Source organism: Capsella rubella, unplaced genomic scaffold (genome assembly GCF_000375325.1).
Source record: "Capsella rubella cultivar Monte Gargano unplaced genomic scaffold, Caprub1_0 scaffold_1, whole genome shotgun sequence".
Taxonomy (NCBI): Eukaryota; Viridiplantae; Streptophyta; class Magnoliopsida; order Brassicales; family Brassicaceae; genus Capsella; species Capsella rubella.
Genome location: NW_006238923.1, coordinates 14,326,663 through 14,343,248, shown reverse-complemented (window position 1 = coordinate 14,343,248; position 16,586 = coordinate 14,326,663). Strand labels below are relative to the sequence as shown.

The 16,586-nt window shown below is 37.4% G+C and overlaps 1 protein-coding gene across 1 annotated transcript; it reads right to left on the bottom strand.

Moving 5' to 3' along the window:
- Nucleotides 1-13,072: 13,072 nt before the first annotated feature.
- On the bottom strand, nucleotides 13,073-14,808 carry LOC111832403. Its single transcript, XM_023788712.1, has 4 exons — nucleotides 14,517-14,808; nucleotides 14,013-14,321; nucleotides 13,533-13,922; nucleotides 13,073-13,185 (listed from the first exon to the last, which is right to left on the bottom strand). The coding sequence occupies exons 1-4, from the start codon at nucleotides 14,806-14,808 to the stop codon at nucleotides 13,073-13,075; spliced, it is 1,104 nt and encodes a 367-aa protein (XP_023644480.1).
- Nucleotides 14,809-16,586: the final 1,778 nt, after the last annotated feature.

Sequence of the window (16,586 nt, the reverse complement as noted above, 5' to 3'; positions counted from 1 at the left end):
CATATTTTTTTGAATTTGTAAATATAATCATATGGTGGTGGTGACGTCTTAAGACAACATATTAATTTTTGAAGGCGGTGATCAGTGATCGTAACTCAATGATGACAAAGAAGAGGAAAGAAGACTCGATACAGAGATTTAAAGTTTACTACCATTTTTCAAAAGCCTTTTTTAATTTGTGGATATTTGTTTAAAGGGAAAAATATGTTGAGAGCGTGAAAACTGTAAAAAACCTTTATCATTGCTTCATGCTCGTAGAAGTTGTGCATGGGTTCCCATATTTGATACTCATAGTTGATTATTTTAATAGATTCATTGACAAAAGCTATAATAAATTTCTTTGCAATTCAGTAGTGACCTTAGAGTGCATGCTAGAGACTCATAAAATATACTAAATATGTTTTGTCGTTGAAACAGATTCAAAATAATAAAAGTATAAAACTGACATAATCCTTAAACAACGACAGTGTTGTGGAGATTACTTGTTTTATTGAAATCCAAAAGAAATTAAAGAACTGAGTAAGGCAAGTTTTAAAACATTAAAGTATGCATGAAAGAAATTTTGAAAAATCAGTGCTAATTTGATGATGACATTGTTGTGCTCCAAGTTATGTGCGACGGATACGTTTATCATTGTGCATGCTGCCATCATCTTCATCATCTCCATCATCGTCATCACTGACTATTGCTTTTTGGGGAGTTTTGTCAAGATCAGTAATTTCCTCCAAGACACGTGTACTTGTGATAGTTTGGCGGGTGGCAGTGAAGTTATAGGGCGTAATTGTTACTTGAAATTTATAAGTGTGGCCTACAACATCTAACAAACATTGTGGTATTGAAGTATGATTGTCAACATCGCCATTATCCCCACCCTGCAAATATAAATAGTGATTAGTTACTTTAGAAAGTATTGTATTTGAGAATTATTTGGTGAAGAGAGATAACTATTTGGTGAGTAAAAGCTACTACCTGCTCAAAGATATCTACAGCTCTTATACCAGTTAGTTTTGCAGCATCGCGGTCAAAAAGCACGAAAGTTGCGATGTCGTCTTTGTCAGAGACGGATACCTCTACTCGATACCTGTTTTCAAACCATTTAATAATTTATGTTTGACGTTAGTTATTTTTTCTTAAATTTTATGGATCAATAAATAGAATGTTATAAAGTAATTTCCTACCTTACAACACTAACAGCTTTACTATTGTTGCAGGTCTTACACTCCAAGGTCGTGTTTCGTCTTTCAAGTTTACATGCACATTTAGTGCATGCAATGTAGTGCCAGCCATAGTGAGGAGAGATTTCTGTCAAAACCCGATTTATTATAAAGGTTTCTTATTATTCAATGTTGGAGGCTAATGCCTTTATATACACACACATACTTTAAACATAAAATACTATGATATAATTACCAAAACTATACATAAGACTATGGTAATTACATAACATAACATATCCTCTTAATACCCCCCTCAAGTTGGAGTATGTAGATCACAAATACCCAACTTGAGTATAAACGCATCGAACTCCTTACGGCCAAGCGCTTAAGTAAGAATATCAGCAAGTTGTAGCTTTGTGGAGACATATTGTGGAGCAATTACACCTCGAACAATCTCATCACGAATGAAATGACAATCCTTGGTAACATGCTTTGTACGCTCATGAAACACCGGATTGCGACTAAGATGAATCGCTGACTGTTTATCACAATGAAGAGGTATAGTATACGAACAATCAACTCCAAATGAAGTAAGCAATTCTCGCAGCACCGTATCCGCCATAGCTCTATATCCGGCTTCAGCCGAGGAGCGAGAAACACGGTCCTGTTTTCTTGTCTTCCACGAGATAGGTGATCCACCTAACTGTATAAACCAAGCCGAGAGAGAACAACTCGTTGTAGGACAGGTCGCATAATCAGAATCACACCAAGCCGTTAAACGTAAATCCAAAGCAGAACTTAAGAAAATTCCTTGTCCCGGTCGCCCTTTAAGGTAACACACAGTTCGTACTGCCGCAGCCCAATGTTCAGAACGAGCAGCATGCATAAACTGAGAGAGAGCATGAATCGCATAGCTTAGTTCCGGGCGTGTAACTCCTAGATATATCAAACGCCCAACAAGACGGCGATAGCGAGAAGGATCGGGAAGTAAATCACCAACTGCGTTAGCCAATTTGTGATTTTGTTCTATGGGGTGAGAAACCGGCTGAGCTCCAAGGAGACCCATTTCAGAGATAGTATCAAGTGTATACTTTCTCTGACATAAGTACATACCCGACGTGTTACGAGCAACCTCAATACCCAAAACATATTTCAGAACTCACAGATCCTTCATATGAAAACATGAGCTCAAATAATCTTTAAATTCATTAATAAGAGCAAGAGAGCTACCCGAAATGATCAAATCGTCAACATAGACAAGGACGTCTAAGCGGAGAACACCGGAAACGTTAGAGACAGTGAACAAAGAGTAATCTTCCACTGATTGTGTAAATCCATAGGCAACCAAATCCGTGGAGAGCTTAGCAAACCAACAACGAGGCGCTTGCTTGAGACCATATAAAGATTTGTGCAAACGACACACTTGAGACTTATCCGCATTTTGAAAACCCGGAGGTAATTTAATAAAAATTTCTTCTGTTAAATCTCCATGCAGAAAAGCATTATGGACGTCCATCTGATGTACTTCCCAATCACGAGATACCGAGACTTCCAAAAATGACCGCACAGTCACCATTTTACACACCGGAGCAAACGTGTCATTATAATCGATACCCTCACATTGGTTATTACCAAGAACCTCCAAACGTGCCTTATATCGTTCAAGAGACCCGTCGGATCGGTATTTCAAAGTAAACACCCATTTGCACCCGAGAGCCTTCTTGCCTTGAGGAAGTGTTTCCACCGTGAACGTACCATTCTCCTCAAGAGCATTAATCTCACTCCGGACTGCTTCACGCCAATGTTCATTCTCAAAAGCTTTAGCATATGATCGTGGAATCACACCCTCGATGATAGCAGCCAAAAATGCACGGTGATGTTCAGAGAATTGGCAGCAATCCACATAGTCAGAAATTGGATACCAAGCCGAATCCACAAAATCACTATCCGAACCAACATGGGTAGTATTAGTGGCATAATCACGAAGCCGTGTATTTGGAAAATTTTGACGACATCCCTTCCCCATAGGTAGATCATCAACCTAATCATCCGGAGGTATATCGTCATCTGTTGACGAATCCGAGGTAGTAGAACTCGATGATTCCTCCAGAACCGGATCATTCAACCCTGTTGATCCAACCAAAACCGTGTCGTCATGCAGTACAACGGTATCTTCAAGAACCGTAGGCGCAGCTGGGGTAGTCGAATGAGAATGTATATCCGGCACAGTAGGAGCAACGACGGGTGTAGAAGGACACGCAAGCACAGAAGCAGACGGAGACCCATAGCTAAGATCGAGATCAAAACAGTCCTCATCAACTCGATTCGGGAGACTAGACCCGCGAGAAGAAGAAGATAAAATCGTACCTGATGTCGAAGTGGAGAAAGGAAACTCATGCTCAACAAAAACAACATCACGAGAGGTAGAAATAACACCTGTTTCGAGATTATAGACCTTCCATCCTTTCTTCCCAAAAGGATATCCAATAAATATCGAACGGTTACTCCGAGAAGCAAACTTATCACCTCCGTGTTTTTGGTTATGAACGTAACATAAACAACCAAATACACGTAAATGTTTAACCGGCGGTGGTCTTTGATACAACATCTCAAACGGACTCTTGCCTTTCAAGAGAGGTGTAGGCGTGCGATTAATAAAATAACCCACAGTCAAGACACAAAGACTCCAAAAATGTACCGGAAGCTGCTCTTGAAAACGCAATGCACGAGCTACATTCAAGATATGACGATGTTTCCGTTCAACTCTACCATTTTGTTGCGGTGTACCAACACAAGACGTCTCATGAATGATTCCTTTCTCCCTAAAAAAAATTTGTTATACACACAAATTCAGAACCATTGTCACTTCTTATTGTCTTAACTTTTCGATCAAACTGACGTTCAACAAGAGAAATAAAATTCCATAGAGTATAAGGAGCTTCAGTCTTATTCGGAAGCAAGTAAATCCAAAAAGCTCGAGAGTAATCATCTAGTATAGTAAGAAAGAATCATGAACCGCAAATCGACGTGGTCTGATACGGTCCCCATAAGTCACAATGAACTAGCTCAAAAAGCTCCGTAGTTTTATTAATGCTTAATGGAAAAGAGTCTCGGGATTGTTTTGCACGAATACAAACGTCACAAGACTTTGAATCAAAACCACTACTAATACTAGAATCTGATACATGCAACAACTCCATCGCCTTAGAAGCCGGGTGTCCGAAACGCCGATGCCACACATCACAAGAATTCCTTTTCATGGCATGTGTGTGGTGTGCTCTCTCAACGCCTCTAAAAAAATACAGTCCGTGCTGTGGTTTACCGGCACCAATCACCATCTGAGTGATGCGGTCCTGAATAACACAAAGTGTATCAGTAATCTGAAAAATACATCCCCGGTCTTTACTCAGCTGTGAAACAGATATAAGATGGCATTGCAACTCATCAACAAAAAAAACATTGGTCAGCTGAAGATGAGAGCCTAGATGTACATTCCCTTGTTTAGTAGTCACAGTGAGACGACCGTCTGGTAATTTGATAAACATAGGAGCCATATCACGGACATCCAACAAGAAATCCACATTCCCAGTCATGTGATTAGAGGCACCGGTATCAATTATCCAAGATTCAATGAAATACTTACCCGAGAGATGTTCATGAGGTTCACCCTTTCTCTCATTAAGAACCGTTCTCAGCATCTTCCAATCAAGGTCACTCAAACCACTAAACCTGATACGGTCCGCGTCTGTGAGAAAAGTATGTGCTACAACAGCCAGTGTAGTCGTAGTAATCTGATTCACGCGAGCTGGTTCGGAGCGTTTCACCTGTGGCGTCGAGGTCGAAGATGACTGACCCGTGACAAAGGAGCTTCGACGCTCACCACTAGAGGATCCTTGTTGCGTTGGTGCTGTCTTAGAACGAGGTCTATCGCCCCACCACCAAGGATACCCAGTTTTGCAAAAACAATTCTCAGCCGTATGTCCGGTCCTTCCTCAGCTACTACACACAACATTAGGATCCTTGACTTCATGTTGAGGACGAGGACGAGAAGTGGTTTGAACAGCAAAGCTCACAGCGTCATGACGTTCTTCCAACATACGACCAGCTTTCTTGGAATCCTCATCTTGAGCCACGACCTGGTATGCTTCATCTAAAGAGGGAAGAGGATCATGAGAAAGTAGAGACGACTTCACAGCTCTAAAAAGTGACTCATCTAAGCCCATCAAAAACTGATGAAGCTTATCTTCTTCTCTCTCTTTTGTGATTTCTTCCGCCGTTTTTGCTCGCTGAAAATCCGATAAGCTCGTCCATAATTTAGTTAATTTCCCATAGTGTGCTTCAACGGCCAAACCACGCTGATGACAATTGGCAAGTTCAGTTTTGAGTCTCTGAAACCGTTGTCCATTCTTGACTGAAAAACGCTTTTGTATCTGCGTCCACAAGTCATGAGCTATCTCATGATGAGATAAAGAGCTACTTAGGTCTGGAGCCACCGTAAGACGAATCCAGGACACCACCATAGCATTGTTAGCCCACCAATCTTCAAGGTCATCTGAATCTGCAGCTGGTTAAAGAATAGAACCGTCTGCAAAACCAAATTTCTTCCTTGCTCGCAAAGCAAGTCGCAAATTCATCGCCCACTCATCATAATTAGGGCCTCGGAGTTGTGGTTGGGAGATCACCGAACCAGGATTGTCTCCAGAAGACAAATCATATGGATCAATCCTACGTCGAGTTGATTCAATCCTTGGGCGTGTCTCTTTCGTAACAGAAGAATCCTCAGCCGACATCGATGAGAATAGAGAGTATATCGATGAGAATCAATCGAATATACTAAGGTCAAAGAAAGAGATCAAAGGCAAAAGAAAGAATCAGAGAGAATCGTATGACCTAAAATCTTAGGTTAAGCTCTGATACCATGTCAAAACCCGATTTATTATAAAGGTTTCTTATTATTCAATGTTGGAGGCTAATGCCTTTATATACACACATACGTTAACATGAACCCTAAGATCTTAAACATCTATATTAATCACATAATAGAAACATAAAGAGGGTTAAAGTAATACCTACACTCATTGTAGAAATGATGCTTTCTTTAATGGTTCCTTGAAGCATTCTTTAGTTTTCCTTTGAAGCTTTCTTGATCAATGGCTTGTAGCTTTGAAAAGAAACTCTTAAATCTTTTAAGTGGAAAATAAAGTTTCTCTCCCCTCTCCTATAAACCCTTTCCTTTAAGTGTTGTTTTTGTTCATGATGATTTTTGATGGAGCAAGTCATCTATTTATAGGTGGGGAGAGGACTTCATTTCTCATTAGGGTTTTGCCTTCCAATTTAATCTCAACCATCCATCAAAGTAGAGATTAAGGCAATGGTGACAAGTGTGAGGACAAGTGTTCTTTTGCATGCTTCTCTTAACATAATAGTGACATGTGTCTTAATACTTGTCCATTTATGAACCAAACATGACATGCAACTTAACAAGTGTTCTTTTGCATGATTCTCTTAACATAACAGTGACATGTGTCTTAACACTTGTCCATTAATGAACCAAACATGACATGCAACTTAACACTTGTCTCTCCTATAAACACTTGTCCTCTTATTGTTCTTTAAATTCATTTAGGAATTAACTCCTTAATAACCAATTTTATTGGTTACCAAAATTTTATAAAAATATAACAATCCCAAATAAGAGACCAATTAACTATAAGACCACATACATGGGTAAGAATAAATAATTTTCTTACATTCTCCCACTTGGTCGTTAGACTTAATGGTTTTATTTGGGAATCATAAGGCCGGCATAATATGTTATATTTATTCATCTGGTCTTTCATAAGTGTCTTGGCTAATCTTGTAATCAATGAGAGTCATGGCGGTCAAACATCATTTTGCAACATGATTCCTTCCATGCACTACTGCATTGACTACTTTCACAGCTAGAGCATAAACATTATTTCATAAGTAGGAGTTATCTTTAATGGTCTCTTTTATGTCTATATATATAGACGTATTCTGTTATCAATAAATCCAAAAAACAATGATGTGTGTGCACGTTGGAAACAAAATATATAGAAGATGTAAAAGCCATAAGAGAGCTCTTATACATGTCAAACATAGATTTAAGACATTAACAGACTACATAATCAAGTGTTATCCTCCAAACCCATACTTTCAGCATGCTTCATAAACGTAGTAGGAGGTAACGCTTTCGTAAATATGTCTGCGATCATTAGCTCAGTGCCTATGTCTTTAATGACAAACTTTTCTCTTTTAACATCTTGCTTTAATGATAGATATTTTAGTTCCATATGCTTGGCTCCTTTAGATATCCTATCATGCTTTGAGAAGAAGATTGCAGCTTGACTGTCACAATAAAGAGTTAGAGATTTGTCAATAAAGTTCAAACCCCCAAACTCTGACACGAAATTCCGCAACCATGTTCCTTGAATAGAAGCCTCATAACATGCTACATACTCAGCTTCCATAGTGGATGTATAAATTAATTATGACTTCTGGCTTTTCCATGAAATGGCACCTCCGGAAAGGAGATACACATAGCCGAGAGTACAGTGCCTAGAATCTTGACATCCACCAAAATCTGAGTCCGAAAATCCAACCATCTGTGGATGTGTTGATTTTTGATATGTGAGCATGTAGTTTCTTGTTCCTTTAAGATATCTCAGTACTTTCTTCGCAGCTTTCCAATGAGCAAGTCCTGGGTTACTTTGAAATCTACCCAACATTCCGACTGCATGGCTAATATCAGGTCGAGTACAGACTTGTGCATACATTATACTTCCCACAATAGATGCATAAGGGTATTTTTGCATTTCATTATGTTCCATTTCATTCTGCGGACATTGCTTAAGTTTCAGCTTGTCACCCTTTTGCATAGGAACATTATTAGAAGAACACATCATCATGCTATATCTCTCAAGAACTTTGTCAATATATGCCTTCTGAGACAATCCTAAAATTCCTAGTGATCTATCACGGAATATTTCAATTCCTATCACATAGGATGCCTCACCCATATTTTTCATATCAAAGTTCTTAGAAAGATAACTCTTAGTCTCATGTAATAGACCAAGATCATTAGTGGCTAACAAGATGTCATCAACATACAATACCAAAAATATGAACTTACTCCCACTGATCTTGAGGTATATACATGGATCCACAATATTTTCTTAGAAACCGAATTTCGTAATGGTTTCATCAAATTTTAAATACCATTGCCTAGAAGCTTGTTTCAGCCTATATATTGATTTCTTCAATTTGCAAACCATATCTTCTTGACCTTCGATTATGAAGCCTTCAGGTTGACGCATATAGACTTCTTCTTGTAAGTCTCCATTAAGAAAGGCAGTTTTCACATCCATTGGATGTAACTCGAGATCATACTAAGCTACTAATGCCATGATAATTCTGAGAGAGTCTTTTCTTGACACAGGTGAAAAAGTCTCACTATAATTGATGCCTTCTTTTTGATTAAACCCTTTGGCTACAAGTCTGGCTTTATATCGTTCTACATTGCCATTACAATCGAGTTTGGTCTTAAAGATCCACTTACACCCGACTGCTTTGTGTCCATCAGGCAATGGAACGATGTCCCAAACTTCATTCTTAACCATCGAGTCTATTTTATCCCTACTAGCATCAATCCATTTATCAGAATTAACATCTTTCATGGCTTGTGAATAAGAAACCGGATCTTTAATATTTCCTTCAGCATAATCTACTTGATAAAGCACAAAGTCATCAGAAATTGCAGATCTTCTCGTACGAGTTGATCTTCGTAATGATGGTTGCTCTTGTGCTTCATGATCATTATTAGCGAAATTTTCATCATGGAGTGTGTGATCATTTAATGGGTTTTCCTCATTGTTTAACGGTTCAACAATGTTAGGATCCCCAACATTCGGGACTAAGGGTAAAAAAATATTAACCCTAATTTCCTGAATGGTTATATCACGAACTTTATCACTCCCACTAATCTCACCATTTTCAAAGAATCTGGCATTATTGGTTTCTACTATTCTCGTACTATGGGACGGACAATAAAATCTATATCCTTTAGACTTATCAGGGTAACCTATAAAGAAACCACTTATTGTTCTGAAATCTAATTTCTTTTCATGTGGATTGTATATTCTTACTTCAGCTGGACATCCCCAAACTTGGAGATGTGACAGACTAGGTTTCCAGCCTTTCCACAATTCAAAAGGGGTCTTAGGAACTGCTTTGCTGGGAACCCGATTTAAGATATAGACCGCGGTACGTAATGCGTCCATCCACAAGGATATAGGTAGGTTAGCATGACTCATCATGGATCTAACCATTTCCATATAAGTACGATTACGCCTTTCAGCTACACCATTCTGCCATGGAGAACCAGGCGTTGTGTACTGCGCAACGATTCCTAATTTTTGGAGAAGTATGGCAAATGGTCCAGGATGTTGTCCTGTTTCATCATATTTGCCATAAAATTCACCACCTCTATCTGACTTTATGATTTTCACTTTTCTATCTAATTGCCTCTCAACTTCAGTAATGAATGCTTTTACAGCATCCACATATTGAGAATTTTCATGCAATAAATATAGATAACAATAGCGTGAATAATCATCGATAAAGGTAATAAAATATTTTTCACCTCCAAAAGTTGGAACATCAAATGGTCTGCAAATATTTGTATGTATGATTTCAAGAAGCTGTGTACTTCTTGTGGCTCCTTTCTTAGTGTGTTTAGTTTGTTTGCCCTTAATGCAATCTATACACTCTTTTATATTGGTAAAGTCAAGATTCGGAATGACTCCATCTTTTACCAATCTTTTAATTCTTTCATAGGAAATATGTCCTAATCTTTTATGCCACAAGAAATATGAGTTATTAGTACATGTTTTATTTTTAAGTCTACTTTCAGTATGCAAGGAGAGATGTGTCTCATAAGGTTGATCAGCCAATTTTAACATATAGATACCATCAACTAATATTCCAGAACCAATTCGATTAGAGTTCAAGAATATATTATAACAACCATCTCTTTGAGTAGATTTAAAACCAGCCAAATCAAGTTTGCTTACAGAAACTAAATTACGGGAAATAGATGGAACATAAAGAGTCTGATATAAATCTAGACAAAATCCACCATCTAAAATGAGACGATAGGTGCCAATAGCTTCAACTGGTGCCTTATCTCAATTTCCCATCAGTAAGTAGTTTTCACTTGGTTTTATGGTCTGGATCGTAAGGAATCCCTGTACAGAATTCGTTACATGTACATTAGCACCACTATCAATCCACCAAGCTTTAGAAGAAACATGAGTAAGATTAGATTCGAAAAAGCTTACGGAACCCATAGGATTACCTTTCTTTTCGAACCATTCTCTTCTTTTAGTGCAATCTTTCTGAAAGTGTCCAACCTTTTTACAAAAGTTGCATCTGTAATTTTTCTTTGCCTTTTTCTTCGAATTAGCTTGATCGTAATCGTTTATTGTGGGTGATGCTCTTTGATGGCTCTTTTTATGCCTTTTCCCAACTTCAAGTCCAGCTCCTTGGTCATAATGGGCAACTTTAATGCCTTTACGACCAAGTCTAGCCTCCTCTTGGACTAATTTATTAGTCAATTCATTAGATGTCCATCTTTCATCAATTGCATTATAACTGATTTGAAATGGTCCATACTGAGGAGGTAGTGAATTTAGGATAAATTGGACAAAAAATGAATCGTCCACACTCATTCCTAAAATCTTTAATTTGGCCGCAAGGTTGGTCATTTCAATGCAATGTTCATGCATAGACCTTGTCCCATCATACTTTATGGTTGTAAGATCTGCCATAAGTTTCCCTGCAAGGGATTTGTCTGCAGTCTTAAACCGTTCTTCTATAGCTGTTAGATAAGCTTTAGCTTTTTCTACATCCGGAAGGGAAGTTTAACATTGCTAGCTATTGTCATTCTTAAAAACATCATGCTCAATCTGTTCGCTTTCTCCCAAGCTTTATGGAGAGCCTTTTCTTCCTCATTACTAATTATAGTTAAGGGATCTGGCTTTTCTTCACGAAGTGCCATATCCATATCTAGTACTTCTAATGTGAACTCAACTTTCTCTTTCCATTCTGAGAATTTGGTTCCAGTGAGGATTGGAACAGTGGAGACCATAGATGACAAATTAGCAGGAAATGATGCTGCGATTTAGAGATATAACAAGCTTTTAATTGAGGTTCAAAGTTAAACAACACATTAACTAAAATTATTGAAAGCATATGACTATAAATTATAATGCTCATGTGGGTAGTCACTATAATATTTCATAAGGTCATAGCTTTCGAATTTTTTTCTTAAATGATGTATCAAATTAATTAAGCTATCTGTGGATATACTTAATTAACTCACATACAAACATTCTAATAAATTTTTGATAATGTTTTATGAAAATAGCCTACCTGTGGGTAGCTAATTAATACATAAACATATCAAAATTTCTTTTAAAATATTGGGGTTTTATGTGCAAATCATTATATGATAAAACCTATTATGGTGATATCAATTTCTTAATTATGCACATTAAAAGAAACCAATTTCTTATCACTTTAAAAAAATTCTTTTGAAAACAGAAAGTTAAACAAATGCAAGTCTACAAACATCATAACTTGCGTTTCTAATTTTAAGTTCTTTAAACAATAGATCTATTATTCTTAATGGATTAATTAGATGTTCATAACCATAAGCTCTGATACCACATGTTAAATATACTTTAACATGAACCCTAAGATCTTAAACATCTATATTAATCACATAATAGAAACATAAAGAGGGTTAAAGTAATACCTCCACTCATTGTATAAATGATACTTTCTTTAATGGTTCCTTGAAGCCTTCTTTAGTTTTCCTTTGAAGCTTTCTTAATCAATGGTTTGTAGCTTTAAAAAGAAACTCTTAAATCTTTTAAGTGGAAAATAAAGTTTCTCTCCCCTCTCCTATAAACCCTTTCCTTTAAGTGTTGTTTTTGTTCATGATGATTTTTGATGGAGCAAGTCATCTATTTATAGGTGGGGAGAGGACCTCATTCCTCATTAGGGTTTTGCTTTCCAATTTAATCTCAACCATCCATCAAAGTAGAGATTAAGGCAATGGTGGCAAGTGTGAGGACATGTGTTCTTTTGCATGGTTCTCTTAACATAAGAGTGATATGTGTCTTAACACTTGTCCATTTATGAACCAAACATGACATGCAACTTAACAAGTGTTCTTTTGCATGGTTTTCTTAACATAAGAGTGACATGTGTCTTAACACTTGTCCATTAATGAACCAAACATGACATGCAACTTAATACTTGTCTCTCCTATAAACACTTGTGATACAAGATTGGAATCACTCCAAACTTTAGATCACTTGATGATCAAGAGATTCCAAACTTAGCTTACGCAAGGTGGAATTCACGAGCTGGCCAGAAGCACTCTCTCGTGAATCAGTGGGTGGTTCAGGGGATAGTTCAGGTGATTGACTCGCTCAATCGGTGGGATAATCGACTCACTCGATCAATGGACGAATAAAGGATGTTGAATCACTCAACAAACTTAATCCGCAGATTCCAATAGACTTAAGAGACTCGTTCACTTAAGACTAATGAAGAACAATGACAAAGACTCAAACTTTGACAAAAATAAAAATTTCTTTTACTTTAAATTGATCAAGGGTGATTACAAATGAACAATCTAATGAGCTTATATAGGCTCAGCTACACGTCCTAATAATGTAAAATAAGAAATAAATCGCTCAAAATTAATTACACTTGCCGTTGGGACTTTATAAACCAAATCGGCAAAAATAAGGCAAGTAGAGAGATGCCTTGAGTCTTGAAAGCTTGGGTGCGAATCCATGACTCCTGGAGTGTCTAGATTCATTTTAGAAAGCTTCAACACGTGCATAAGTGAATAAGGAAGGAGTCTTTGCAGCTTGATCTCCTTTTGCTCCATGTATGGCAAGTAGTGACTCATCGGCTTCTTGTGTGGTAAGGTGTACCAAAGATCGTGTGGGACAAGTCTTGTGCGGCCTACAAGTTCTCCTAGTTTCCATATGCAGCTTTGGAACACGACCTCATGAAGGTTTAGGAGAGTTTCCTTAGCATGCTCCAAGTAGATCAATGGCCTTGATTCAAATGGTGGTTTGGACTTGGGTCTTCTCTTGGGCTGTTCTACATGGGCTGGGGCCTTGTGGTGATTTAAATGAGTGTGTGGACTCCCTTCATAGATGATCCAAGTGTTAAAAGACTTGAAATCCTCACAGCTCGCAATCTGATGTAGTTCAGCCAGTCGGTCAGCGAGTAGTTCAGACAGTCGGTCAGCGAGTAGTTCAGCATGCTTGTCAGCGAGTAGTTCAGCATGCTTGTCCGCGAGTAGATCAGAATGTACATCAGCTATCATCTTTGAATCATATGGATGGTGAATGATTCCTTGATGACTTGATATTGCCTCATTAAAAACCTTTTTAGGAAAACCCATTGGGACAAACCCTAGATAAGGAAAAAAGAGTGCAACAGTCATATCCCAATAGTAAGGTGATTTGACTTGCTGATTTTTGATCCCTCTTGAACTGTCGGAATTCTTAGGGTTAATATCATGGTGAATAATTAACCCTTCACCTTGTACTTGATCAGAACTCCACTTAGACAAAGATTCTCCAAAATTCTCCATGTAGACCGGTTTGGTGTGCTCTTGGTCTGATCTAGTTCTGATGTCCGCATCATACCCTCTCTCTTGAAAAAGTTTCGACCTCGAAACTGTACAATCTGCACCAAGAGAAATCAAGTTAGCTTTCATGCGATTTTGAGATTTCAATGTCTTACCTTGGTGTTGTTCTGTCTTCATGATGCATGGTGCATCCGGTGGCTCTCCTTTGGGCAAGAAAGTAAAGATCACTCCTCGGTTTTGATCTAGTACAACGGTTGATGGTGTAACGTGGTTAGCTCCTTCTTGGGTATGTGCTTGAGTTTTGAAATCTGGCAGTTCCTCTTTAATAAAGAATGAACTTGGGACTCTCCTAGTCTCCATTAGGGAAGGTGTGACCACCAATGGCGCTGGTTTACTCCGGTTCCGATTTTGATTCAAGCGTTTCTTCATCTCCGGTGAATCGCCTTTATGATCCTCATTCGTACCTGCAATGTTGTTGACACTTTTGGCAAAGAACAAGTGCATTAATACAGTCATGGGAACAATATAAACATGTAAAACAAGGACGAGTTGAACCATTCCTCTTTTATAAAGTTTATCAATAAGTATGGCACAAAGTGTATCAACTAATCGATATGATTTAAAACAAGAAATTGATTCTACATGTTTATTTAAATAACCAACGTTTCTCTCAAACTTTCTAGACCTTAACAACATTATTATCACATCATTCAAATTATTAGAAACAACTCGAAGTAACGTGGGACTTACTTGACATAGATCTTTGTTGAATATATCTTTCGAAATAACCACGGTTGGTTGATTCAATGACTGGTCCGGTGATTCTTCTTGCAGCAAGATGTTGTTGGTGCTAACTTCATCATCTTTATTAGCTGGTAAACACATCTTAAGCTCTTGAACTGGATGCATGTGATCACTCTTTGCTAGTGTCTCCGTTTGCTCCACATTCATTATCCTTTGGGATGTGGTCTCTCGTTCATCATAATACTCTTCTATGGTACCTGTATCTTTCTTGACACTTAAGAATAAAATCAAGTGCATTATACTTGAAATATAATCATTTAAAACAAAGTCTTTGAAGCTACGATTAATTATTACATTATTCCAATATCGAACAAGATCGTAGGTTTCACTTACTAGGATACCATTTAAGGTGTTTGGTATGAACTCAACCTTAATGAGTGTGATGTTTGAAGATACCCCTAGATGGACTGACCAAGGTACTGACGTTTTTTTTAGTAACCTCGGTTGGATCATTTATGGGCATCGCACATTACGTTTCTGATTCGTCCTTAGTTTTAGGGCGGTCGGGGATGTTATAAGAGTGGAATTAGAGCATGATTAATTCATGCTCATGGGACACATGTTTTCAAAACGTTTTGGAAACCAGTGCATCCATGTGCTATAGATAAATGAGATATGATTAGGCATGTCAATTAGGGCCAAAGCCCGCGGGCTAGCCCAGCCCGACCCTTAAAAGTATCGGGCTCGGGCTTTAATATAAATGTCCAAAAAATATCGGGCCTTTCGGGCTATGCCCGTTTGGACACAGGGTTTTTTTGGGCTTAGCCCGATCGGGCTCGGGCCGGCCCGAAGAACCCTAAAAATATAATTTTTAATTAATATTTAATTTAAATTTTTCAAAAAAAAATTAAACATAATTAAAAATCCTAACCCTAACTGCCTAACCCTAACCTTCCAACTATAAAACCAAGAGTTATAAGTTTCTTTGCAGCTTATGCTTCTTAACTTCATCGTATTTAAGAGGTTAGTACTTCTAGCACATCTTTCTAAGTTAAATTATTTGTTTAATCAAAAATATTATTCATTAAGAACGATGATGATTATTCGATCTCTAAATATTTGGTTTTAATTTAACCATTTGATTACTAGAGTTTAACCATTTGATTACTAGAGTTTTATTTATTTTGGTTTGTTAATAATAGAATTTCAAAGCATATGAGAAACGTACTATTCTAGAAGAAGGAAAGTCTAAATTGGCTGTGTATTTAGAAGACGATAGGTTGGAAATGACCTTTTATGAAGACATGGATGTTTTAGAATGGTGGAAGAATCAAACACAACGTTATGGGGAGCTAGCTCGTATGGCTTGTGATGTTTTGAGTATTCCTATAACTTCGGTGGCAGCAGAGTCTTCATTTAGTATTGGTGCGCATGTCTTGAATAAATATAGAAGTCGTCTTCTACCAAGACACGTTGAAGCACTGGTTTGTACACGGACTTGGTTGGATGGATTTACGTATGATGATCCAGGTAATAAATGTCATTTGTAATTATTTATTTATTTTTATTTTAACAAACTATATATGATATTTTATTGATTTATACATGTCAAAATTCATTATAAACATAAGTTAAATGTTTGTATATAGCTCTTAATGATGAGAAAGATTTAGAAGACACGGAAGGGGAGGAGAATTCTGAAGGCATTGAAGGAGAGCCAAATCATGACTCTAATACCTAATTTGAAGTCTTTTTGATTTGTGTTTTATTTGGTATGAGTTTAAACTCTTTTGTTTGGATTTGTTTACTTTTGAAACATTTTTTTTAATTTCACCAATAAAAAAACTTTATTCTTTTAAAATAAAGTGAGTTTAAATAAATATTAGTGGTTACTTATATTTAAATTGAATTGTTTCAATCATTTTCAATAAAATATATAAAATTTGAAGTCAGTTTTATTTTCAAGAAAAGCCCGAAAAAGCTCG